At 41.3% G+C, this 26,096-nt stretch overlaps 1 protein-coding gene, 1 long non-coding RNA gene and 2 other non-coding genes across 4 annotated transcripts in view; 3 read left to right on the forward strand and 1 right to left on the reverse strand.

Annotated features, from left to right (window-relative positions):
• Positions 1 to 26,096, forward strand: part of AGBL1 (AGBL carboxypeptidase 1) — a 798,761-nt gene that overhangs the window by 162,901 nt on the left and 609,764 nt on the right. Inside the window, exons 10-16 of the mRNA XM_035303747.3 lie at positions 1,004 to 1,120; positions 2,363 to 2,943; positions 4,473 to 4,556; positions 5,480 to 5,566; positions 8,624 to 8,772; positions 9,980 to 10,067; positions 18,715 to 18,859. Of these exons, the coding sequence (XP_035159638.3) occupies positions 1,004 to 1,120; positions 2,363 to 2,943; positions 4,473 to 4,556; positions 5,480 to 5,566; positions 8,624 to 8,772; positions 9,980 to 10,067; positions 18,715 to 18,859 (1,251 nt within the window). The remainder of the gene's footprint in view (positions 1 to 1,003; positions 1,121 to 2,362; positions 2,944 to 4,472; positions 4,557 to 5,479; positions 5,567 to 8,623; positions 8,773 to 9,979; positions 10,068 to 18,714; positions 18,860 to 26,096) is intronic.
• Positions 5,725 to 18,895, reverse strand: LOC118154467 (uncharacterized). Its single transcript, XR_004744375.3, has 3 exons — positions 18,678 to 18,895; positions 18,111 to 18,186; positions 5,725 to 6,111 (listed from the first exon to the last, which is right to left on the reverse strand). It is a non-coding gene; the product is annotated as an uncharacterized LOC118154467 (long non-coding RNA).
• LOC118154894 (U6 spliceosomal RNA) lies at positions 14,953 to 15,061 on the forward strand. The gene has a single exon (XR_004745144.2). It is a non-coding gene; the product is annotated as a U6 spliceosomal RNA (small nuclear RNA).
• Positions 19,522 to 19,628, forward strand: LOC118154857 (U6 spliceosomal RNA). Its single transcript, XR_004745109.1, has one exon. It is a non-coding gene; the product is annotated as a U6 spliceosomal RNA (small nuclear RNA).

The raw sequence follows: 26,096 nt of genomic DNA on the forward strand, positions 1-26,096 counted from the left end.
CATACTTGGATTTTTTTGTCATGTAGGTTTCAGTTGAAACATTACCTCCTTGTGAGCCCTCCTCAGATCTCCTAATCTAAACAGGCTCTCATTCCTCAATCTTAGTCATATCACTCTCTTTTATCATTTCAAGGGCAGTTATCACGGTTGAAAATTAACTTACTCATTTGTTGACTTTCTTCTTTGCTGTTTTTCTTTTCTCACTAAAAGGCAAATTCCCTGGGAGCATGGACGTTTCTGTTCCGTTATGAATGAACCTTCAATACCTGGAAGAGTACCTACTCACAGTAGGTGCTGATGAAATGTTTGTGAAAAGACTGGCAAACCTAAATGACAAAGATAGATAAAGAGTGACAGTAATTACAATGAAGTTGATGATAGTGGAGATGAGATAAAGAATTTATTTCATCATATGTTTTATTGATTGTCTAGTTTATATCATTTTATACAAATTTTTACTTCTGATGAAGGCTGATAAATGCTGACATACATACAGAGACAAATTGTTTATCTTCATTTTATTTTATTTTATTCTTTTTGAGATGGAGTTTCGCTCTTGTTACCCAGGCTGGAGTGCAGTGTTGCGATCTTGGCTCACTGCAACCTCCGCCTCCTGGGATCAGGCCATTCTCCTGCCTCAGCCTCCTGAGTAGCTGGGATTACAGGCACGCGCCACCATGCCCAGCTAATTTTTTGTATTTTTAGTAGAGATGGAGTTTCACCATGTTGACCAGGATGGTCTTGATCTCTTGACTTTGTGATCCACCTGCCTCGGCCTCCCAAAGTGCTAGGATTACAGTCCTGGGCCACCGCGCCCGGCTATCTTCTTTATTTTAAAAAGCAATTCAGCATAACAAATTCTTCACTGGTTAGGCTAGTGCTGCAATTTGGAGACAAGAAAACCACGTCCTGAGATTCTGAAGAAGCACATACGTGTCTTGTCTTGATGCTTCTCAGGGTGGATTTCCTGATTGTAATCTCTTCTATGAATATTCCTTTGTAGGATGATGACTTGGAAACAGATGTGGACAAGCTGAGTTCCAAACCTGGTCTTGACCGGCCTGAAGAGGAACTGAAGCAGTATGAGGCGATGTGTCCTGAGCTGTCCTGCAGCTCTGAGGTAGGACCCGTGTTGTGGTTCTGATCTTGGATGATGTATGATGGGTTCTTTGCAGATCCTGGGAGGCCAAACCAGGGTGTCCAGATGGAAAGCATTGCTCACCATTAGCTATATGCTTCTGGGCTCTTCCTTAGAGAAAAGCAAAATGCTAAACAAAATTGGGAAAAGGTGGCAAAATGGGAAACAGTTAGGATGTATGCAAGGGTTCTTCAATCTGACACTCACACTTAGGATGGATACTCAGTCATGTGCTGCATAGCGACATTTCCATTGATGATAGGCAACATACACCACGGTGGTCCCACAGGATTATAAGATGGTATTTTCACTACATCCTTTTTATGTTTAGACACACAAATATCGTTGTGTTACTGTTGCCTACAGTGTTCAATACATTAATATGCTGTACAGGCTGGTAGCCTAGGAGCAATAGGCTACACCATATAGTCTAAGTATGCAGTAGGGTATACCATCTGAGTTTGTGTAAGTGCATCCTGCCCCCATGCACTGAAAAAGCAAATAAAATTCATGACGATTTAATTGTTCTCATGCCAAAGTGGGACAATTGTCCTAGATGGCTTTTGTCAAGGTGGACATCCTGATTTCAGGTTTTCTTTGTCAGTTAGAAACAAATTGAGAACCTTAGACCTGGTAATGCTAATTCTGTGCCTACCTGCTGCCATGAATATTTTAGACCTGCTTTTGATGTCCATTATTTTCTTATGGCTCTTAGAAATCGATCATGAATTTGGCTACATCTAAGGGTATAAGCTAAGTCACGTGTACAGAAGGGAGTTAATATGTTCTATTTGACTTCAGAAAGCAGGCACCGATCAGTAAAAACAGTTTTAGGAAAGGAAATTTCAGTGTAGTAGAAATATTTTTTTTAAATAAGCAGAATTATCCTCAAGTGAAAGGCACTGTCTTGGGGTGCAGTGAGGTCCCCATAAATATGGTTTTTCAACCAGATTATAATTTAGTGATTCTTGAAGAAGACATTCAAATACTGTTATCCACTGGACTAAACCCACCAAAAGCCCCTACCAAATATAGTGAGTTTCTATGATTCTGTTATTTATTCGACTCTTGAAGGTTAGTCTTTCTTAGTCAGCCATGGAAAAAGCTTCCAAATTCACAGGATTTATGCTTAGCTCTGTGCCCAGAGAGTAAGGACAGGGATCAAATTGTGCTCCGTATCTGGAAAGTCCCACTAACATATTCTATTCCATTTTGAACCTGAAGGAACTGGAGTCCAAACCTGGAGATGATTTGAACCCTGAAAAGACTGAGTTTGCCAATCACCACCACATTCTGACTGCTGCCTTCTCAAAGCAGCATTGCTTCAACAAGGACCAAAGTTCCTGTGGGCAAGAAAGAGAAGATGCTGTCCGGTCATCCCTTCTGTGCATGGTGAAGACGGGAAGGTCCACTGCGTATCCAGGATCCAAAAGAAAGCCTGTAGTGAACCCGTACCAAAATATGCAATCCAATCATCTCGGGAGAGATTCTTCTGAAAGTGAAATCCCTGACATTCAGGATTCCCCAAAAGTGGCTGCCTGGGACATAGATGCAATTTTCTGCCAAAGGATGGGTGCCTCCTTTTCCAATCCCAGTAGGACTGGAGAAACTGTCAAAGTAATAGATAAGCTTCTGCAGACACATCTGAAGCGTGTCCCTTTCCATGATCCTTATCTTTATATGTCCAAAGCCAGAAGAACCAGCTCTGTGGTGGACTTCAAGATGATGGCATTTCCTGACCTCTGGGGACACTGTCCCCCTCCTGCCACCCAGCCCATGTTGGAACGCAAATGTGGAGTCCAAAGGTGATGGTGCTACTGACTTGGGAGCTCTATTTTTTCTGTTCTTTGATAATTTAATAAGTAGAATGGTTTGTACAGATAATTCTACTATCTATAGAAAAGTGAGCATTAATCAGAAACATGTTAAAGCCTGTTGGGAAACTTTGGCCAAACACACAAATTTTCCTCCCTGCAAGGACATTTCAGAATCAAGCGTGGGGTAGTGGTAGGCATGCATTTTCTGATGAAAAATTCCTTGAATAAATCTAATACAACTCCTTATCCTATCTCCCTTGCAAACCACTGTCACAAAGAAAGATCATCCAGTTTCTCCAAATACTGGGCTCCTTCCTCAAAAGTAGGTTTTCAGAAATACCAGGAGCTGATTATTTGGGATATATTTTCTCGTTTACTGCAAATTGGTATGAGATCTCTTGCTAATAGAAAGGAGGTGGTGTGCCTCTATTCCATAGCCCCAGCTTTGATAGACCCTGGCTTGGTTTGGAGAATAGTTTTGCTCCTTCACAGAAGAGGGGATGGAAAAGACATTCTCCAGGGAAGAAACACTGGATGATAGATTATTCCCAGAAGGCAGGAAAGGAAGCTTTACTTATGGCTCAGCATATTAAGAATAAAATGAAAATGCTAAAGGCAAAGAAAATATTATTTTCCTTGAAAAAAAAATGTATGCACATACCAAGTTAATGGAACAAAGTGGGCAGACCAGAAAGAAATTATTCTCTTGATGGTAGGTCCCCCAGACTGCTCCCACTTGCAGTCCCGGCTGATACCTCCCACCTTGCCCACTGCACTTTATCTGTCATGCTCATGTTTTTGAGAAACTGACCACAAGGGCCTTTGTAGCACCATCTCACCCCTGCATGGAACATCTTCCCTCTAAGCCCAGACCTCATGCCCGCCTTTTCCCAGCCTTCTCTCATGCCTCTCCTATGGACTGGGTTGGAAATGCAGATGGTAATCTGAAAGACCTCCTAGGCTTTCTTTCCCTCTCTTAGTTAAGTATCACAGATTTTCGTGTTTCTTAGACAGAAAAATGACCTCAGCATGTTGGAGCAGGCAGAACCCAAGGAACATAAATTGCAAAAGGGTATGCAGGATTATTGGAGCCTCCCAAATCTTGAAGATGCTAGCAGCTAATAGTCCTCGTGTCTTCCTCAAAACTTTCCCAGTGCAGACTACCCCCTTATTCTCACAGCTAGAAAAGTTCTAAAGTCCCCTAACTCCAGTGCCTTTGATACAATTCTTCAAGCCAAGAATTCTCACATTACTACGATGTAGGGATAACCAAAACCTAACATTGCTAATTCCTACATTCCTACTTCTCAGTGCAGTTTTATTTTTTTGATTAAGAAAGAGAAAGAAGGAAGGCAGAGCCATTAGCACTCTCTGAGCTGACGGTTGAGGCATTATTAAACTTCTCTGTGCTTTTGTATTTCTCCGATGACTCCCAGAGTTCTTCCCGGGTGATTATAGGATGAGTGAGCTAAGGAAGGAAGGCTGACCCTGAAAATGTTTTCAATTTTCTTTTTCAGGATCAGGATATTTGAGGATATTCGGAGGCTCATCCAGCCAAGTGATGTTATAAGTAAAGTTGTCTTCAGTTTAGATGAGCCTTGGTAGGTATTCTTGTGCATCCGAGGAATGTGGGGCATGGAGAATTCTGTTAATGGCATGAGAATAGACTTGTTTCCTGTTAGTAATCCACTCCTCCTCCTAAACACAGTATGATGGAAATTCAGGTTAAAGATCTCTAAGAGAGGCTGGGTATGGTGGGCTCATGCCTGTAATCCCAGCACTTTGGGAGACCGAGGTGGGCGGATCATGAGGTAAGGAGATTGGGACCATCCTGGCCAACGTGGTTGAAACCCCATCTCTACTAAAATACAAAAAAATTACCTGGGTGTGGTAGTGTGCGCCTGTAGTCCCAGCTACTCGGGAGGCTGAGGCAGGGGAATCGCTTGAACCCGGGTGGCAGAAGATGCCGTGAGCTGAGATCGTGCCACTGCAGTACATTCTGGGCAACAGAGTAAGACTCTGTCTCAAAAGAAAAAAAGAAAAAAAAAAAGATCTAAAAAATGATGAGTTCAGATTCTTTGTAGAGACATGGATGAAACTGGAAACCATTATTCTCAGCAAACTGACACAAGAACAGAAAATCAAACACTGCATGTTCTCACTCATAGGCGGGTGTTGAACAATGAGAACACATGGACACAGGGAGGGGGGCATCACATTGAGAACACATGGACACAGGGAGGGGTCTGTCTGGGGGAAATAGGGGAGGGACAGCAGGGGGTGGGGAGTTGGGGAAGAGAGAGCATGGGGAGAAATGCCAGATATAGGTGAAGGGGAGGAAGGCAGCAAATCACACTGCCATATGTGTACCTATGCAACAATCTTGCATGTTCTTCACATGTACCCCAAAACCAAAAATGCAACTAAAAAAATCTATAAGAGAAAGCTTATCTTTAAGAATCATCACCCTGTTTTCAAGAGTAGCTATAACACATATGTTCACATGTTCTTTATTTCGTCACAGGCCTTTGCAAGATGGTGCTTCCAATTGCTTAAAGTTCTTCTCCAAATTTGAATCAGGAAATCTTCGCAAAGCCATCCAAGTGCGTGAGTAAGTAAGGAAAACCACAGGGGGTATCTCTTCACAGTTCATGAAAGCAAGTTGTGATTGTCTCTTCCCCATGCTCTGTTCAGTGACTAGTGACCTCACATTGGTAGCTTGAAATCAACCATAGTGGGAATATTTATATCATAAAAATTGGCAAACAGTACAAGTGAAGGTTTTCGTCTCAGAGAGTCGTTTATTAAACATTTGCCAGTACACTACTAGGGAACTCACAGGTATCATAGCTGAGTGAGCTGTTCGGTAGAGGTGAACTATTACTGATGTGTCTTATGTTTCAAATTATGGGTTCATATTTGGGTTTGAGAGCACTTTGATGCCAGGGCAGATTCTGTTGACATGGAAGGGCACATGGGCTTGCTATTCCTGCACTTCGCCACATTCCTGAGGTGGCAAATCATGAGCTTCCCAGAGAGAGGTGAACCATCCTGCATTCAAGGGCAGATGCAGTACCATGCTCTCTAGCAGAACCTACAGATGAGCTCTCAGTCGAGACGGATATCATAGCCAAGGAAAGTCTAGGGCTGTACAAACTAAAAGGAAGGAAATAAAACACAAATGAGTTTTAATTCTTTGTCAGTTTCAGAAGAGACTACTGTTTTCACTATGTTAAAATTCTTTGTTATAGCAGTGTGGATATATTTCCCATGTACCAAAAGGCAACATATATGATTCAACTTCTATGGGTGAACTTCTGAAAAGACAGTCCAGAACAGATAATGGCGTGGTGGCCATAGACAGACACCAGGACCACCTCACCACCTCCCAACCAGGAGACTGAGCAAGTTTCCTAACTCACTCCATGCCTTTATTTCCTCACTCACAAAATGAGAACAATAATTGCACCTACTTCTTAGGGATTTCATGAGAGCTTAAATAATACACTTAAAACTCTTAGAGTAGTACCTGGTCAGCACTTAGTCAACATATACGCTTACTCGGAGGTGCATCTTCACCATGATTGGAGCTCAGAACTCAGTGTGGCTGGGATCTCCTTTATATCCACCTGAGGATTCATTTTTTTTTTTAGACGGAGTTTCGCTCTTGTTACCCAGGCTGGAGTGCAATGGCACGATCTCGGCTCACCACAACCTCTGCCTCCTGGGTTCAGGCAATTCTCCTGCCTCAGCCTCCTGAGTAGCTGGGCATGTGCCACCATGCCAAGCTAATTTTTTGTATTTTTAGTAGAGACGGGGTTTCACCATGTTGACCAGGATGGTCTCGATCTTTTGACCTCGTGATCCACCTGCCTCGGCCTCCCAAAGTGCTGGGATTACAGGCTTGAGCCACCGCGCCCGGTCGAGGATTCATTTTTGAAGGTTTCCTTTTTGGGGGAGGTGAAGGGTGATCCTTTTTTTGAACATAAAGTATTTCAAGGAAGCCCAACATACAAAACAGAGACAAGTTTAACGAATCAGGCTAAACACGAGAAAGACAATCACGTCAAGATTCGTCCTCAGCCTTCTGGGGTTGTCGGCTTCGCTTCCACTTCTTCCTGTAGCTCCCACTTTGACTCTTCCTTCTCTCCAGATGTCATGTTCAAAGGATCCAGGAGAGGAGACCTGAGTATGAGTCTCCTGGTGGGACAGTTATCAGATCAGGATGTGCCTAAGCTGCTGGGCCCGCTCAGGTCTTTTTCTTTATACATTTCCCTTGGACCAGAGTGTAAAATCCTAAATTCATCAGTTATGATCAGGGCAATAGAGCCAAATGACAGTAAACAAACCTAATTATGGGTAAGGAGTTTTTGTGATTACTTTTTGGAGAGAGCACTCTGGGAATAGCAGACAATTCGAGGGTCATAGCCTTTCCAAGTTGTTCTTGTGAGGGCCACTCTGTGAGTTGTGCTTCATGTATTGGATGGTGGCTCAGTGGTTAGAGTGTGGTGCTCACAGCAACAGTGTGAGGGCTGGACTTCATCAGATAGCTCTAGTCTGCACTCAGCTGTCTCATACCATGCTATAGCCTTTCATAAATCTTACTACACAAAGCCATTTACTAGGGGTCCCACGTGGGAGAATATGAATGGATTGGGGCAAAAACATCCTTTTCAGAAGAGCAACTCAAAGAGAGTACCAAGAGGATGGAACAACATTTTTCAAAATAAAATATCCTGATAATATTCAAGTCAAACGCACATTGCTAGTTCTGTTGCTAGAGATCAGAAAAGTAATAACCTTTGGAGATACAGCGATGGGGAGAGGATCCCTGAGGTCCTCTTGGGGTGCTGGAAATTTCCTATATCTGTGTAATAGTCATGCAAGTGGTTTCAGATGCAAATAAATTCACTGAGCTGTACATGCAAGATGTGTATATTTTATAGCCTGGGAGTTACATCACAATGAATATGAAACAACCCCTGCATTACTCGTCTAATTCATGTTTGTTGTTTTCCTGGGGGACTTATATTTACTAGTTATTTGAGTTTTGTAAAGAGCACCGTAAGTTTAGACACTTCCTTTTCCGTATGTGGAAATTGAGGCTCAAAAGTAATGCTGATCATCAAATAGTAATGGCGTATCCAAACCAGATGAGGTTGAATTTTCTCTGGTATGTAGCACACTTGCATTTTTTTCTAGGTAGATAATTATAGTTCAATAAAAATATATGCTAATATTTTCAAATAATAAAAGGACTGGAAATGGAATGTTATTAACACAAAAGAAGTGTGAAATGCTTAGGTGATAGATATCTCAATTACCCTGATTTGATCATTACACATTGTATCATTGTGTCAAAATATCACATGTACCCCATAAATAAGTACAACTATTGTGTATCCATAATAATTAAAAAAAAAATTAAAAATATGCACTACTATGTAATTGACTCTTCTAATACAAAGAAGCCCCCTCACCTCCACAAATTTCCAAAACCTGTACCCAATATTGTGATATCAGGATGATAAGTATAACTCACCAGCTAGCTGAGATCCTGGGTCTTAGATCTGTATAACCCAGAACCTGAAACATGTAGATTCTCAGTGTTTCAAGGTTACCTTAAAGTCTTTCCGGATAACCCTCCAGTCTTGCTTCTGATCTGCAGGTTCGAGTATGACCTGTTGGTCAATGCGGACGTGAACAGCACCCAGCACCAGCAGTGGTTCTACTTCCGGGTGAGCGGTATGCAGGCGGCCATCCCTTACCGCTTCAACATCATCAACTGCGAGAAGCCCAACAGCCAGTTTAATTATGGTATGAACTCTTGGGGAGCAGGGGCTTTCCCCAGCATGCCAGGAATGAAATCATTTCTTGACTGTTGGGATTCAAAGAGCCTTGCATGGGTTCAGAGGGTTTGAATTTGGGTGGATTTTTGGCTTGCCAGGTGTGGCAGGCAGGCAGTTGCCCTCAGCAGCACACTGCTGTTTTAGCAGGGAGGCTGGGCATCCTCACTCTGCACATATCCTCGGCTTCTGGATCCCTTTGCTCTACCTTGAATGTTTTGAGGTTGGTGAGTATTATCATTGATTCCTCTTCTCCATCTCCTAAGTCCCATAGGAGCAATTATTTTGATCTGCTTGTCACAAGGTAGGAGAACAATAAAACCCAATTGGACAACACTGATTTACATTCTCAGAAAGCTCTTGAAGAAGTTTAAATTCTCCCCAATACCTGGCCATTTTGGAGGAGATATCAGGAGAGAAAGGCGACTAGCAGCCTGCATTTATTTGGAATGTTTGGAGGAATGGAAATTCTGCATACAATTGCTGCATTATGTGCTAATTTAGTAGGTGACTTTGAATGAGGAATAAGTATTCCCAGGTGTCTAGGTCCAAGCGCAGGACACTGCCTCTGCTTTGTAGTGAGTGAACTGATTCTTGTGGGTATGAGAAGAGAAAATATGAACCTTGACATTTATATTCACTTTGTATGGCGGTTGTAACGAATTGTCGCAAACTTGTTTAAAACAAGACCAATTTGTTCTCTTACAGTTCTGGAGTTCAGAGGTCCAAAATCAGTTTCTCTGGGCTGAAGTCAAGGTGTTGGCAGAACCATGTTTCCTCTGGAGATTCCAGGGGAAACTCCATTTCCTTTCCTTTTCCTGCTTCTAGAATAACATTCCCTGCCTTCCTTGGCTTATGGCCCCTTCTTTCATCCTCAAAGCTAGTAGTGTTGCATCTTCAAATCCCTCTCTGCTTCAGTCACATCCCATCTCTTCTATAGTCAAACCTCCCTCTGCCTCCCTCTCGTAAGGACTTTTGTGTCCTTATGAAACCTCCCTCTCATAATCACACCATCTCAAGAACCTTAACTTAATCATTTCTGCAAAATCTCCTTGGCCGTATACAGTTAACTGTCACAATTTCCAGGGATTAAGACCTATGTATCTTTGAGGGTCCTTATTTGGCCCAGAACAATTCTCTTTTCCTCATGGATTAATTCCTTTTCTGATTTTGTGTAGGGATGCAGCCCACCCTGTATTCCGTGAAGGAGGCTCTTCTTGGCAGACCCACCTGGATACGGACAGGCTATGAAATATGTTATTACGAGTAAGTTAGAGTGCTGTTAGCTTCCTTTTCTCTGTCCTGTAATTTTCTCTCCGTTTCCCATTTTTCCATATGGATCTTATAAACATCAGCAATCTGTGCTTGTCTGCTAAACTTGTCACTCTGTCCTAATGTCCAATGCCCTGCCCTTCAGAGGTATAAGCATATTCACTGGCACCCACGGTAGACCTCAAGGAATACCTTTGGATTTGCTGAAAGATAGTTTATCTTCATTTAACCACATTAAACCCTTAGATCTTGTTTTTAGATATTAGCAGTCAGAGAGATTAGTGTGATTAGTGTGTCAAGCCTTACCTGTGTCCGCTGAACCCAGAGAGTGAAATGTCTGAGGAGTTCTGTTTTGTTCCTATCTACCCTATGCTTTAGTTTTCCAGAGTACAAGAGGGTGGCAAATACATGCAAGTGACTCCTCCCCACAGCAAAGTGATTTTGTGAAAAAAATAAATAAATAAAATAAATAAAATAAAAAAGGGAGGAGTTTCAAAATTTTTCAATCTTTGATGAGTTGCCAGTGTCATCAATTTATCCTGCAAAGTTATAATGAACTTTAACCTGTCCATAGATTTTGATGAAAGAAATGCATTCTGGATGCCTAGATTGCTTATGTGTACATTTTCTTCAGATGAAAAATACAGTTCAAATTTATAAGCAAATAAGGATAGGAATTACTATGAGAGGGAGAATGTATACAATTAATTATTAGGTCAGTGCTAGTTTCTTATAAAACTGGGAGACTCGTGCTTGCTTTTTTTAAATAAGTAAGTTTCATCTCTTTCTGAAGTTACTAGAGGTCTCTAAGAAAAAAGTATGATCAGACATTTTAGAGTTTAGGGCGGTTGTCACTATTGAAAAGAAACAGAATATACCCTTATGCCTCTTGGCTTTTGAGACTTTGAGGATAGGAGTATTGATAGATGGGAAAGGTCAAGAATCTTGTTGCTGTATCAGATACAAAGGCAAAAATCGCCATGGAGATAATGGCAGTCTGCAGGACACAGAGCCAGGCTGACTAGCAGTCTATAATAAAAGAGTTGGAGGTATTCAATCCCTGATCTATTAGGATATGAATCTGAAGAGTATTTTGTTACATCCTTTAGAAAAATTGCAACATATTATGACTTTGTTGGTTTTCCATTCACCTAAATGGCAACTACTCTCCTGCTCACCTATCTCAAGACTCTCAGGACCTTTCTTATGGTTCAGAGAGACTTAGATTAAAAATCACCTCAAGGTGATAGCCTGCAACGGTGAGAAAAAAATATGAAAACCTACATTTGGACCTTGGTGTGTCAAGAATGACTTTTAGTGTTCTCTGAAAATAGTTATTCTCAGGACGTGGAAGATCCAGCTTAAAGGTGGCTTGGACCTGAAAGTTAGTAAGAGATTGGACAAACATAATATTTTACATTATTTCCTAATGCGATGCATAGATGTCTTATTGGAGGATGCTCCTCTTGGAACTATGGAATAAGAAGGCTCAGGGGACCACGTATTTCTCAAAAGAAGCAAGAAGCACACTTTCAAAAGCTCAGCTTTGACCTAAGGAGAACCAGTGTTGATAGCTTTTAGATTTATTAACAAGACAATTATTATGTGATTAAAGAGCAACAGAGGGGTAAGAAAAAAACCATGAATGTATAATGTAATTCATTTTTCATATTCCAGCCATGAATACAACAGAGATGAATGGATAAGATTGCTACATTGTAATGTGTTTTGTTTTATAATTATGCACCATGTTGTGTTAACATATTTCCAATAATGTGATGTAACAACAGGATAGATCTGTGTCATCTCTATTTACCCACAAATTAGAACACATCTCTCAATTATAAAATGATGCCTTAGGTTATACAATATCTCTCTCCCTATATACCTTTCCTGATCTTTGAGTTGATTTGCCTTAGAAGAGTTCTTTGCTTATCTCCTGCCCGTATTATCTCTGGTTGTGAATTTGGGAGAACCTTACTTTCCTATTTCCTTGTCTCCAATGTATCTTGAGAAACGATGCTCTATTTCTCTAATGCTGTTAAAGTCCCAAATTTGGTGCCATGTTTTAAGAGTATGCCGGGGTGCTTCTTGTGGGGAGAACTGTGAGCTGAGGTACCTGAGTATGAATATAGAAGGGTGAAAACGAAAAAGAACATTCAGAAGAAATGGGGTTGACATTTGCATTTTTTTTTTTTTTTTTTTTGAGACAGAGTTTCGCTCTTGTTACCCAGGCTGGAGTGCAATGGTGCGATGATCTTGGCTCACCGCAACCTCCACCTCCTGGGATCAGGCAATTCTCCTGCCTCAGCCTCCTGAGTAGCTGGGATTACAGGCACGTGCCACCATGCCCAGCTAATTAATTGTTTGCATTTTTAGTAGAGACAGGGTTTCACCAGGTTGACCAGGATGGTCTCGATCTCTTGACCTCGTGATCCACCCGCCTCGACCTCCCGGCATTTGCAGTTTCTTTCAGAAGTTGAACTTGACAACAGTGATGAGTGGTTAAGGATGTGGGCTGACTACTCTGTGGGGCCAGTCGCCATCAGATGGAAAGTCTCCAGACTATTTTGACAATGTGTCACTAATCAAGATATATTGTGTATGTGTTCTTACTGGATTAGTTTATGCATTTAAAAAAGTGTATATGCAGGCCGGGCGTGGTGGCTCACGTCTGTAATCCCAGCACTTTGGGAGGCCGAGGCAGGTGGATCACAAGGTCAAGAGATTGAGACCATCCTGGTCAACATGGTGAAACCCCGTCTCTACTAAAAATACAAAAAATTAGCTGGGTGTGGTGGCGCGTACCTGTAATTCCAGCTACTCAGGAGGCTGAGGCAGGAGAATTGCCTGAACCCAGGAGGCGGAGGTTGCGGTGAGCCGAGATCGAGCCATTGCACTCCAGCCTGGGTAACAAGAGCGAAACTCCATCTCAAAAAAAAAAAAAGTGTATATGCATGACTCTACTAATGTATTATGCACAGAAGAAAACATACAAAAAAGTTTTAAAATAGGAAAAAAAGATGAAACAAATAATAGTTTATGTCTACCTAACGGTTACATCTTTATGCTGTTTATAGCTCAAGGCACACTAGAATTTTGCCATGGAGTTTACCATTAGGTGTAGTTATAAATAGTCTTTTTGGTAAGTTTGAGAAATTTTGATTAACTTTCTAGATCTGATTAGATTATTTTAACAAAAATCAGAATTACCCCAAAAGACCTAAAATTCTGTGGTAGGCCATGTCCGTTCTGCCATTTTCTGCTCATTTTGATTGCAATTTAACGTTAGCATCTATAGAGGACTTCCAAGCAGATTTTCTTTTAAAAAGTAATTGTCTATTTTGTGAGGTTTAGTTTAATTTAGAATATAATCTGTAAATCACAGTAAGCTTCTGTAAACTTAAATACCTTGCCAGAAGCTAAAAGAAAAAGAAAAAGAAAGGGAGCTAGCTGTTCCCAGTTCTTCCTCTGGGGACCTCACCCAAGCAACAATCGATACTTAACTAACATATAAAAATTGTAGATGCAGAATTTAATGTGTTTTTCATATTCCAGCCCTGCAATACAACAGTGATCAGTGGATAGATTGCTCCACCATCACCTACCTGCTCTGTTTGATCATTACCCATCGCATTAGGTCGACATCGAGACAGCTGTGCCAATCCCCATATTAAACAGCAGACAACTTAATTTCGTTGTTATCCAGATAATAGTCATTTTAAGGAGAAATTCTGATGTTTTCTACCTGTGGTCAATTGATCATTCTGCCCCAGCTCTGGAGCACCTCCCACCACTTCTATTCCACACCCTGCTCTTCCCTGCCTTGAAGACCACTAGCCTGGAAAATAAAAAATGCCCCTAGAGAAGGAGGAATAGTAATGGGCAGATTCATTTTTCCCTGCCTCTCATAAAAGGAAGCCAGGACCCTTTTAGTTTCTCTTTTATTTAGTTCCCTGTGGTCTGCTTCTTCCTCTAATGTACACAGCCTCACACCGTTTTGAATTCTCTCCCAGCTCTGGTCTAAAGTAATTTTGGTGCTGAAGGGCAGAGGGAGGGAAGCTGCACGCTTAGAGTGGCCATGTAATACTCAACGGCTGATCTCTTCTGACATTTATCTCTGCTCGTGAGAGGAGATGGAACAGCTCACTCATGAAGATGAATGTCATACAAGAGCTCTGCCATCATGCATCCTTCTGCGGGATCTCGGGAGAGAGATTTGGTGTTATATGGAATATTAGAAACGCTGCAGACACAGGGAAGCCTGGCAACTTGGCTGCTCTGCATTATTAGATCCTGTTAAGTGAAATGATGCACCTTGTTAAACTGAGCCATTGTCGCTATAAGATTATCTAATCAATTCTCCATCATGGCATTTGCTTATTTTATGCACCCACTGGAAAAAAAAATGACTTTCCGGCATATTTTTAAGTACAAATGGAAATAGCGTGAGTTCATGACTATTGCCTTTGTGTACTTTGTTCCTTGCTTCATTGAAGTCTTTATGATGATAAAGATCCTTCCAAAGATAAATGGTTCAGGGAATGGAAAACCAAACAAAAAGCCTTTTAGCTGTGAAGTTGCTGGATGTACCCGGCCCAGGTCATCTTTGACCCCAGATGACCAATAGGATCCAGCTAATCTTCAAGAGCACACCTGATTTTCACCAGGCTACTTCTCCCCTAGACAAACTGATTGGAGAGAGGAAGTTCTTTGACTCAAACTTCAACCACTTATTAATGGTGTGGCCTTGGGCAAATTCAACCGACTTCTCTAACCTCAGATGCTTCATCTTAAAATGGGGTAATAATGGTATCTACGTAATAGAAGTGTTTCGAAGATAAAATGATGAGATAAAACACATGTAAAGATTAGAACAGTGCTTGCTTCGGCAGCACATATACTGAAAAATTGGAACGATGCAGAGAAGATTAGCATGGCCCCTGCGCAAGGATGACACGCTAATTTGTGAAGTGTTCCATTAAAAAAAAAAAAGAACAGTGTCTGGTGCACAGTAGGTGTTCAATGAATGCTATCAATTACTTTTAATGATGAGTCAAATTATCGTAATTGTATCAAATACCAATGATAAAATCATAGTATAGGATCATTTTATTAGCTCATTTGAATTATTTTACACTTTTTTCTGTTATTTTAGACTCCAAGTTCATAGTCAGCTCTGATTTGTGAAGATTAAAACTTCAGATTCTTACTTGCTACAGTGGGCATAAGACATCTTGTCCATTTTTATCCATTCCTAAGAAGCAGGTGATGTAAAAAAAAAAAATCTTGGTTTCTGAGCTAAGCCTGCAACTTGGGTTGAATCCTGTTTACTGTACTTATGTAGAATTCCCGTAGACACTTAACCTCTGTGAGCCTTCATTTCCATCTGTAGAATGTGTGTAATAATTAATACTCACCTTGAAAGGATGCCATTAGGATTGGAAATAAAATACATTGAGCATCCTAAGTTATTACTCCTGGAGTCTTAGGTCCACTTATATCAATTTTAGCTGCATAGCTGCTATGTCCGGGCAATGTGGGAAGCATGAAGGTAAATGAATAAGGAGGTCCCTGCCGTAAAGTATTGGCCATGAGAATACGAGTGATAAGGGAACTATCAGGGAAGGCTTCCTGAAAGAGGAAATACTTGAGTTGAATCTTGAAGGATGAAGAAGACTTCGCTAAATAAGAAAGATGGAAAGGGCTTTGCATACGAAGCAAGAACATGGGAACAGTTTAACATGGGAAGGATGAACATGGCTGTCTTGCAAACATCGCTTGATGTGTCCACATCATAATTGGGAAAAGAACTTGTTAATGGGGTCTCACTTTATCATGGATGAATTGAATTGTAGCGAGCCAGGTGTTTCACTTTAGAGATTTGTCAAACATTTGGCTTTGAAGAAGGTGATCTTGGGAAAGTTTAAAGGCCTCTGCAGAGGAAGGTGTGCTGGAAGTGGAGTCAGTCATCTCCTGGACCACTCCTGCTATAAGGTGGCTGCCAGGAGACTCCAGTGGAGACGCCTGACATTTGCTTTAGGTTCAGCCAGCGTTTAGACCCCAGACGAGGGTTCTAACTGAATTTCCTTCAGCTGAAAGTCATTCTAAATAAGGTGACATTCAGGTTTTTTTTTTTTTTTTTTAATTCAAGCTGTATGTAACCATCCTGGAGAACGCTTACTTGTTGGTGGGGAGCTGTTAGTCTTGCTCAGGAGAATTTAACATCGCCGTGTGCAGGGGTAGGATGTTAGGTGAGAGAGAGAGAGGGAGTGAGGGGGAGAGAGAGAGAGAGAGAGAGAGAGAGAGAGAGAGAGTGTGTGTGTGTGTGTGTGTGTGTGTGTGTGTTGGGGGTGTGAGAAGGCAGATTTGACATAGTCAAAACTCCCATTTGAATTCCTTACACTTCCCTTAAATCTTGAGCCCATGGAAGCTCATAGCCCATTTTATTTTTTCTTCCCATTTCACTGCAGCTGCTCTTTCCTTGGAGTCTAGGTGTGGTCTGAATGAGGGTAAGAATGTGGAGATAAATATATGGATTTTATTTTTTCTCTCTTTCTTGCTCTCTCCTGTGGTTGAATGTGGTGAGGTTGAGTTTGTGTAGGCGAAATGTGCTTGTGATGTGAGTTTAGTGTGCTAAATAGTGCAGTGGGGAACCTAAAAAGAAGCAAGGCCCATGCCGAATAAGACCAACCCTACTCGCCTTTAGGGATACCTGTTATTCTTGAGTCAAGCTACAGGCTCTGTCTCCACTGTTTGTAGGTGAACAACTGGGGACAGTGAGGCACAAGGTGCCTGTTTCCATCAGCCTTTACATTCATGAATATGTGCATATGTGTGTGTGCACTCACACGTATATGCTTACAAGTGAGGCATTCTTCCATGCTTTGATTGGTTATCCCTGGCTTATTTTATTTCAATTGCTATTCCCTGTAAAGAGAAGTAATTGACTAGCATTTGTTGTTCAGCAAGGTGTAAACTGAGTATATGTTTGCACGGAGCCTTTACAAGGAAAATCAGAAAGCAAATACGAGGTAGAGCATATGTAACTTGCATGCTTTCTGAGCTACCATCTGCTTCTTTACATATTTTCTAATAACCAGAGTCATAGCTTTTGGAGAAACTTCAGAACTTTGGGGCAATCTGGCAAAATAGACCCAATTAGGCACCAAGATTCACATCACACCATGTGGGAAGACACCCTTTTGATATTTCTATTTCTGTAGGCACAAAGGAAACGGATTCTATCAATACGATGCCAAAAACCTGGGTGTGATGGCCACTTGGGGCTTACATTGTTACATGTGCCCCTTTCCCTAGCATGATCAAGGCTCCAGGTTGCCATGTTGACAGCAGCCCAGACAAGATAAGGGCAGCAGGCCGTAGTCAGTGCACTACCAGCTTCCCTTAGTCCTGGTCCTTGTTGTTTAAATATTGAAAAGCCACAAAAGCATGAGAAATAAAATGGTAGATTTTCTGTATCTTTCTTCCATGCTTGCTTTTTGCTTAGGTTGGGACGGGCATGAAGGTAGCAAAAAGGCAGAAACCCGTGTTTACCATATGATATAACCCATGTTTTTATATTTCTCAAGAACACACAAGAATAATCACCTACTATTTCTTCCCTTCCCCTTCCTTCCCTTTCCCCCAATAAAACCAAAAGCACAACGGACTAGTAAGCCAGCGTTGTAAATGTTCAAAGGTGGAATTACATCTCTTGGTGTCCGGGTGTATTTTGCATTATAATGCAGCCTTGATGATAACATTTCTCAGGAAAGCCTGCGCAGCTGTCTCAGCATCAACTGGCGGTGTGTGGGGAAAATATTGCTCGGAATGGACTTCTGGGTGCAATTTTCTTTGATACTTTCTCTGAAGTATCAAAATTGGTTCTTCATCTTTGATAAAGGAAAATGTTCACTCTCAAGCCTTAAGAAGCTGAACCACATTTGAGGTGACAAATATATTCCTTTGGGACTAAAGTATTGTACAGTAGAAAGAACAAAGCCTCTACAGCCAGAGAGATCTGGGTCTCATTACCTTTACCCTTTAGCCTGGAGCCCTTTGGAAAATTAATTTCTTTAAGCTTTTGTTTCATCATCCTCCTGATGGGTTGCTGCAATAATAACATAAGATGACATATGTTAAATGTTGAATTGGAACTCAGTATATCATAGGATTGCTAATAAATCTACTTGGCAGATGGAGGGGAAAGGAAGGAGTTGTACCCTATATGGTCTGGGGAGAGACAGGGATTGGGGGAACCCAAATTTGGGTAATGAAGGTTTATGTCTGCAGCGAAAACCCAGGAAAAACAGAACTTTTCACATTTTCCTCGATTTTCTAGCTCAATGACTCTATAGCCCTCATTTTCAGACAGAGCAAGGAAAGGCCTATAGCATATATGGCACGATTGAGAGGCAGACAGGCCAGGCTACACGTTGCTGAACTGACTCATGACCTGGCAGTAAGTTCACTTGTACATTTCCCTTTTCTCAGTCTCACCCACAGAAATGTTTCAAGTGAAGGCTGTTGTGCCAGTACAGTACATAGCACATGAAATTTATAGCATCCAGGACCCTAAGTGAACCCGCACCAAACTCCCACCTCTCCTTGATTTTCTTCTCTTTTCCTCTCTCTTTAGAAACCACTATCGCCAGAGTAGAGCTGCTGCAGGCGGAGTGTCTGGGAAGTGCTACTATACCCTCTCCTTTGCCGTCAGCTTCCCACACAATGAGGATGTCTGCTACCTGGCCTACCACTATCCCTATACCTACACAGCCCTCATGGTAACTGTCTCCTGACATCGTCACTCCAGCAGGACTGAAGGGGCTCTCTGAGGTTTTCCTGAGAACATTTAGGAGACCCTGACATCATAATGGGGGGTGTAGAGGGGTGTAGGGAAACTACAGCTTTCCTAAGGGAGCCGGGCTGTGTTGTCACTGACTTGGTGGCTTACTGTGTGTCCCATCTTCTTCCTTGGACAGAGCACAAGGCCGAGCCTTGATCAGTGACATTCTGAAGGCCCAAGTGGTCTGCAATTTGGGGCAGGACATGGGGGCATTTCTTAAGAGACTATCTTTAAAAAGTCAAGTTAAGTATGAAGTAGGTTGGAGGTGTATGGGGATTAAGACCACGCAAGTGAGCTGAGATGCAAATCTGAAGAAAATTCAATCATTCAGAGGAATGGAGAAGGCAGGAAGGTAGAGCTTGGGGAACTTATGAGTCTGTGTGCAAGCCGCCATGCCAGCATCTCCAGTGCTTCTGATGGCCGTGAGCTGGAGGCTGCTAGAAGGATCCAGGGTGGAAGAGAAAAGTTTGAGAATAAAACACTAGATCCTTGCAACAGAGAACCACAATCTTTTTTACGAGGGAGTGCAGCAGAAGTCAGTGCAGGCTCACAGTTAGCATTCCTGTGTTCCATAAGGCCCTGCAAAAAGTTCACAAGACAGTGCTCGCTTCGGCAGCACATATACTAAAATTGGAACGATACAGAGAAGATTAGCATGGCCCCTGCGCAAGGATGACACGCAAATTCGTGAAGCGTTCCATGTTTAAAAAAAAAAAGTTCACAAGACAATTGTGAGCAAATGGACTGCTTCAACCGTGCAGTTTTCTGTCATTTGAAAAAACTGGCAAACTATCCCTTACCACTAGCCATTTCATGGGTATCCTGAGGATAAATGAGCTCCAGTATCTTCTTTTTTTTTTTTTTTGAGACGGAGTTTCACTCTTGGTACCCTGGCTGGAGTGCAATGGCGCGATCTCGGCTCACCGCAGCCTCTGCCTCCTGGGTTCAGGCAATCCTCCTGTCTCAGCCTCCTGAGTAGCTGGGATTACAGGCACACGCCACCATGCCCAGCTAATTTTTTGTATTTTTAGTAGAGACGGGGTTTCACCATGTTGACCAGGATGGTCTCGATCTCTTGACCTCGTGATCCACCCGCCTCGGCCTCCCAAAGTGCTGGGATTACAGGCTTGAGCCACCGCGCCCAGCCGGAGCTCCAGTATCTTCTATAAAGCACTTTCATCTTCAGTGTTAATATAAAATGTTATTAACATTTATAATCATGTGTGTATATGAGTATCTATATCACTTAGCCTGAAGGATGTGCATTTTCATTTTAAGGCTGTGATAAGGAGTTGGGAAAGAAAATAACCAAGGACATCTTTTCCTCCAAAAGGAATGTGCAGGTATAAATGGGAATTTTTCTCATAGCGAAGGCATATCTCGAACCACTTGGCTCACCGCTGCATGAAAGTGCATCTGTCCTCTTCTCCATATGCTGTCTTGCCTAAAGAGAGATTTTTACTGTTTTCCAGATTGCAAAAGAGACACAACTAGTATTATTTGTGTATCACACTCAGAGAGCTCAAGAAGTTAATCCAAGTAATGTGCATCACAAGCTAGGCTGTAACAAGCCACATTTGTTACAAAACATGTTTTGTTGCCTTTAGGGACACAGAACAGGCAAGATTCATGATTCCCTTCAACAGCTGTTTTTACGGTCTTGCCTGTGAAACACTGCACATGAAAAGTCTGCCATGGGCTGGGCACAGTGGCTCACTCCTGTAATCTGAGCACTTTGAGAGGCCAACGTGAGAGGACTGCTTGAGCCCAGAGTTCAAGACCCGCCTGGGCAGCATGGTAAAAACCCCATCTCTACAAAAATACAAAAATTAGCCAGGCCTGGTGGTGTGTGCCTGTAGACCCAGCTAGTTAGAAGGCTGAGATGGAGGATCACTGTAGTTCAGGAGGTTGAGGCTGCAGTGAGCCAGGATCGCACAACTGCATTCCCTCATGGGCAACAGAGTGATACCCTATCTAAAAAAACAAAAAGAAAAGAAAAAGAAGTCTACTAGGGAAGGGGACTCATTTTTAAATATGTGTTATGTGTCTGCCTTTCCCATTGGGTAAGGGATCATGGAACTAGGACACAGTTCTTTTCACTTTTTAGAATATCTTGGACTCTGATGAGGTTCCTGGTGGGCGTTCGTATAAAGCATTAGAACTCAAAGGGGTTGGGGAAGTTGTCTAATTCACCCTTAACATTTATAGATGCAAAAACTGAGGCCAGAAGTCCCCCAGTTAGCTAGCAGCCATGCAGGAACAGGACATCGGTCTTTGAGGTATATTCCTGTGGTCTTTCTACTTCACTGCAGAAAAGTGTAGAAGAAATTCAGAATTTCTGCTCTGGAGTCAGATCAGGGTCATGGTTGGCTATGGCATTCATAAGCTACTAAAACATGCAGTCCTGTTTTATGAGTACGTGTAGTCATCATTGTGTGATGATACAGGCATCTCTAATGGTTGAATTCAGATCAACAACCCACACTTTATATCTTTAATTCTGAGTGCTGTGGATGTGGTTCAGCTGAGGGATAAGGTCTCTTTCCAAACATGGTCTAATGCTTACCCCAAGATGCTCTGATGGACTCTTGCTGGGTGCCTACAGGCTGATTCAAATTGGGTAACCCTTTCAACCCAACCTTGACTTGATGGCACCTAGTTGTTTACCTCGTGCCTCTGGGCCTGGTTACCTTCTGGACACAGATTCAGATCAGAACACAGGGTCTAAAGTTTGCAATTGATAAATAACTCTAAGAGCCACCCAGTGTGGGTGGGTGGGGGGATCAATGAGGAGATGATTTCATCTTAAAAGGAAACAAAAAGACAAAAAAAAAGAGGACCCCCTCTCTCCACCGTCACTTAGTTTCACTGAGAGGGAGAGAGAGGTTTGTTAATTAATGCTTATTGGCTTGTTACTGTTAATATTATTAACTATTACTGTTCCTATTTATAACAATAAGCTATAACTGCTTATGACTTTTTATTGTTACTTGTGAGCCTATTGACTATGAATGTCTTCCACCAGGGGAGTTTGTGGAGAGTTAATGAGAAAGTAGGATAACTTATTTCTCCTAAATGAGCAAAACAGGGTTAGAAAGACAGTTTGTTACTTTAAAGTGACAAACGTGTATTTTCAGTTTAAGGTTTTACATTTCCAATAACTCATGGTCTTCGTCCTCTCTAGGTTTAAGACAATAATTGACTCTGTGACTTCTCTTAAAAAAACTCTTCCTCTCATCATGGACAGAATGAGTACATTCTGTAATGCGCACTAGTCATTTTTATTTTTGGACATGTCCTGAGGAGAAACAGTTTTTCTTCCAACAGATCAGTGATAAATTAAATGTGAATGATACCCCAAGGGCAGAATTAACTGTATGTTACTTGGGGGTTATGGTGAGGGGTAGAAAATACGTTTCCATGTGGAGTTCATAATTTGCAAGTCTCTTATAATATGGATTACATTTAATAATTACAGACATTTTTATAGAGAAAGACTTGTGTGTTGGATGTTTTTCAATGTGAATACAATTTTGAAACTTTCAAGATTGTATTATTCTCTTATAATAAGGGAATTAGTATTTGGTTCTTTCAAATGGATATCTTCCAGATGCTTGCCAGCAAGTCTGTTGGTAATTGTTCATATTATAGCATTAACATACAGCTAAAAGAAAGAAATACACTATTGTAATTCTGAAGCATACAAAAAGAGCTCTATTTTAATCAGCTGTATCAAGTTATCAGTAATTGTAATGATGGTTAAAGTGTTAGCAATACTCGTTAAAGTATTAGAATTATGTTATAAACAGCCCCTAGGTAGCCAGTAGTATTGGTGGAAAATGGGACCCCAAGAGAGTTTCTGATGAGTATTTTAGGAGGTAAAAATTTGGAATCTTACTGAGAACTTAAAACTGCATGAATTGACAAGAGACAAAAAGAAAAAAAAAAGTGGTCATTAATAGAGTCCAGGTATTGGGAGAGCTTGAGGATCTTAAAGAATAAGAGCAGAATTTTTAGCAGACACATGTACCCACTGTGTAAGATGTGAATACAGTTATCTCCAGAGATGGTGGTGGGGTGGGGGAGGGTACGAGAGAGAGAGACGGAGAAAAGAAAGAAAGAAAGAAAAAAAATGAATTAGAATGCCACATGCACAATATCTTATAAATGACTCAGTAAATGAGTTTAAGAAGTGTCAAGTGGAAAATGTTGACTTACGTATGTGGCAGATCAAAGATGCAATGAGCAGGTCATAAATCAACACTGTCACTTAATCAGTAGACAGAGATCCATCCTTGTATGGGCCAAACAAAAGACAGGCCTCAATAAAGGCTCTTGATGGAAAGCCATTCTGAGGAGCCAACATGTTCATGAACGGGAAAGTCTGTGACCACAAGGACATCTGAATTCCAGGGTCTCGGGCATAATGAAAGAAAGCTTTTGAGATCAGACAGGCCTGGATTTTAGTCTAGGTGTTGAGTTTCCTTGCTGTGTAGCCACAGGCAAGCTATTTAACTTCTCTTAGCCTTGGTTTTCTCGTCTGCAACACTGGAAACAAAAAAGCAGTGACTACATAGGCTATTTTGAAGATTAAATAATTGCTGTATGGAAAATGTTGGCAGTGTCTATGGTAAGCAATATTAGATGGTAACCATTGAAGCATTTATTATTTTTTCAGATGATGTGTGATTATTTTCTCTGTGGGACTGATTGGAAGATACCCATTCCATAATTTATACTAAAGTTAACACTTTGTAAAAAAAAAAAAAAAAAAAATCCAAATGAAAGACCCCTCCTCAAAAATTACAAAGGCTAATGATGGTTTTCTTAGGGTCTTTGATTATGATTTTTTTTTCTTGCTCTCTTTTCCAAATCATCATACTATAGCTTTGTTTATTGTTTATGGACAAGGAATATTAAAACCATCTTTTCTTTATAATTGGCAAATCTGTGAGCAGATATCTAGAGATCAATTTTTTTTCACATTTTAAAGTTAAGTTCCTTTAACTTGCGGAGCGTAATATTGGCAGACAGGGACAGTTTGAGAAAGTTCATCAGAACATGCCTGCAGCATGTTCTCGTAGCTTTTATTTAGCTTACGGGTGTTATTTGTTCTTCTCTTGTGATAAGAAGTCTTCCATTCTCTGATGTGTGTATTTAAGTGACAGCTGAGATCTAGGCAGTAGACAAATAAAAGAGGCCGTCTCCTTAGGAATGGGCTTTCTTCTAAATTAGCGGAACAGAGAGTGCAGCAGTTTAGGGATGAACAATAGAAAATGAATGATTTTTGAGTGCATAGTGCTTCTCACTTTATCAGTAGCCATCAGCAGGTTACCCTGCTGAGGTCAAGGAAGTCTTTTATCGAAGTTTTAAGGGAGTAGTTGATAAAGGAAAGGGACACTGAGGACTCCTGTGGAGAGACACAGGATGAAGCTGCAGGCTAAGGTTATCAGCTTGATATGTTCACAGACAGGATTTTCTTTTAAGAAGTCAGTCTCTCTGGGGGTTCCCACAATTGCCTTGAACTCATTCACAGTTTTATAAAGAAACCCACCCTTGTGGCTTCCACAGGGCTGTAATTACAGTCAGTTGGCACATGCATTCAGAGGTCCTACTTTTCTCATCAATGATCCCCACGATATCCAGTTAGGCATAACTTTTCTGGGCTTGAGGTGGGAGATCACTGCTGGAAGAACAGGACAAAAACATTTTTACAAAAGGAAATCCAACAGAAATTTATATTTGGTTTACTTCTAACATTCTTTTTTTTTTTTTTTTTTTGAGACGGAGTTTCGCTCTTGTTACCCAGGCTGGAGTTCAATGGCGCGATCTCGGCTCACTGCAATCTCCCCCTCCTGGGTTCAGGCAATTCCCCTGCCTCAGCCTCCTGAGTAGCTGGGATTACAGGCATGCGCCACCATGCCCAGCTAATTTTTTGTATTTTTAGTAGAGACGGGGTTTCACCATGTTGACCAGGATGGTCTCGACCTCTTGACCTCATGATCCACCCGCCTCGGCCTCCCAAAGTGCTGGGATTACACTAACAATCTTTTATATGACTGAAGCCAAAATAATCCCCTAAAAGTAGAAGTGTTAGATACTTGCTGGACCTGGTGGCAGGTTCCAACAGGAGGGAGATTTCACTGAGGGGTGCAGGGAGATTGATCTGTGAAAAATTGCAGTTTACAGAAAATGAGTGATACGGTTTGGCTGAATCCCCACCCAAATCTCATCTTGAACTGTAGCTCCCATAATTCTCATGTGTCGTGGGAGGGACCTAGTGGGAGGTAATTGAGTCGTGGAGATAGGTCTTCCCGATGCTACTCTCATGATAGTGAATAATTTTCGTGAGATCTGATGGCTATATAAAGGGGCGTTTTCCGATGCTACTCTAGTGATAGTGAATGATTTTCATGAGACCTGATGGTTTTATAAAGGGGAGTTCCCTTGCACATGCCATCTTGCCTTTGCTCTTCTTTTACGTTCCACCCTTATTGTGAGGCTTTCCCAACCATGTGAAACTGTGAATCCATTATTTTTCTTTACAGATTACCCAGTCTCAGGTCTGTCTTTATTAGTAGCATGAGAATGGACTAATACAGTGAGCTTAAGCTAAAAGATTATTAGGCATTTGTTGATTTGTAATATTATGTGGAAAAATGTAATAATAACAAATTAAAAGAGAACCCACGAGAGAAGAAAACTTTCAGGCTTTGCCTTCTCCCACATTTGCTGCTTGGGATCCTGGCCAGCCAACACTGTTTTGAAGGGCAGTGGCCATGTGCCCTAAGATACCTTTTTGACTTTTTTCCTCTCATAGCTAATAGTGCTTGGTGGCTTCTACAGACCAACCTTCTGCCTAACCTGTTTCCCCATAACATGTTTATAAAATCTAGATTTTATTATTTTTTAAAATTTGGTATCAGGCACCAAAGACCTAGGGCTTAATTGTGACATCACAGAATGACGATTACTGCTTTTTGTTTTTTATTTATTTGTTCCCCCTTTTCCCTTTTCTCTTTTTACAGATTGTGTTTATTATTTATTTTTAATTTATTTAGAAAAGTTTTATTTCTTTTTGAATTGACAAATAGTATCTGCTTACATTTATATGGTACATGTATATGTTACAGATTGATCAAACCAGACTAATAAACCTATCTAACTCCTCACAT

Source organism: Callithrix jacchus, chromosome 6 (genome assembly GCF_049354715.1).
Source record: "Callithrix jacchus isolate 240 chromosome 6, calJac240_pri, whole genome shotgun sequence".
Classification (NCBI taxonomy): Eukaryota; Metazoa; Chordata; class Mammalia; order Primates; family Cebidae; genus Callithrix; species Callithrix jacchus.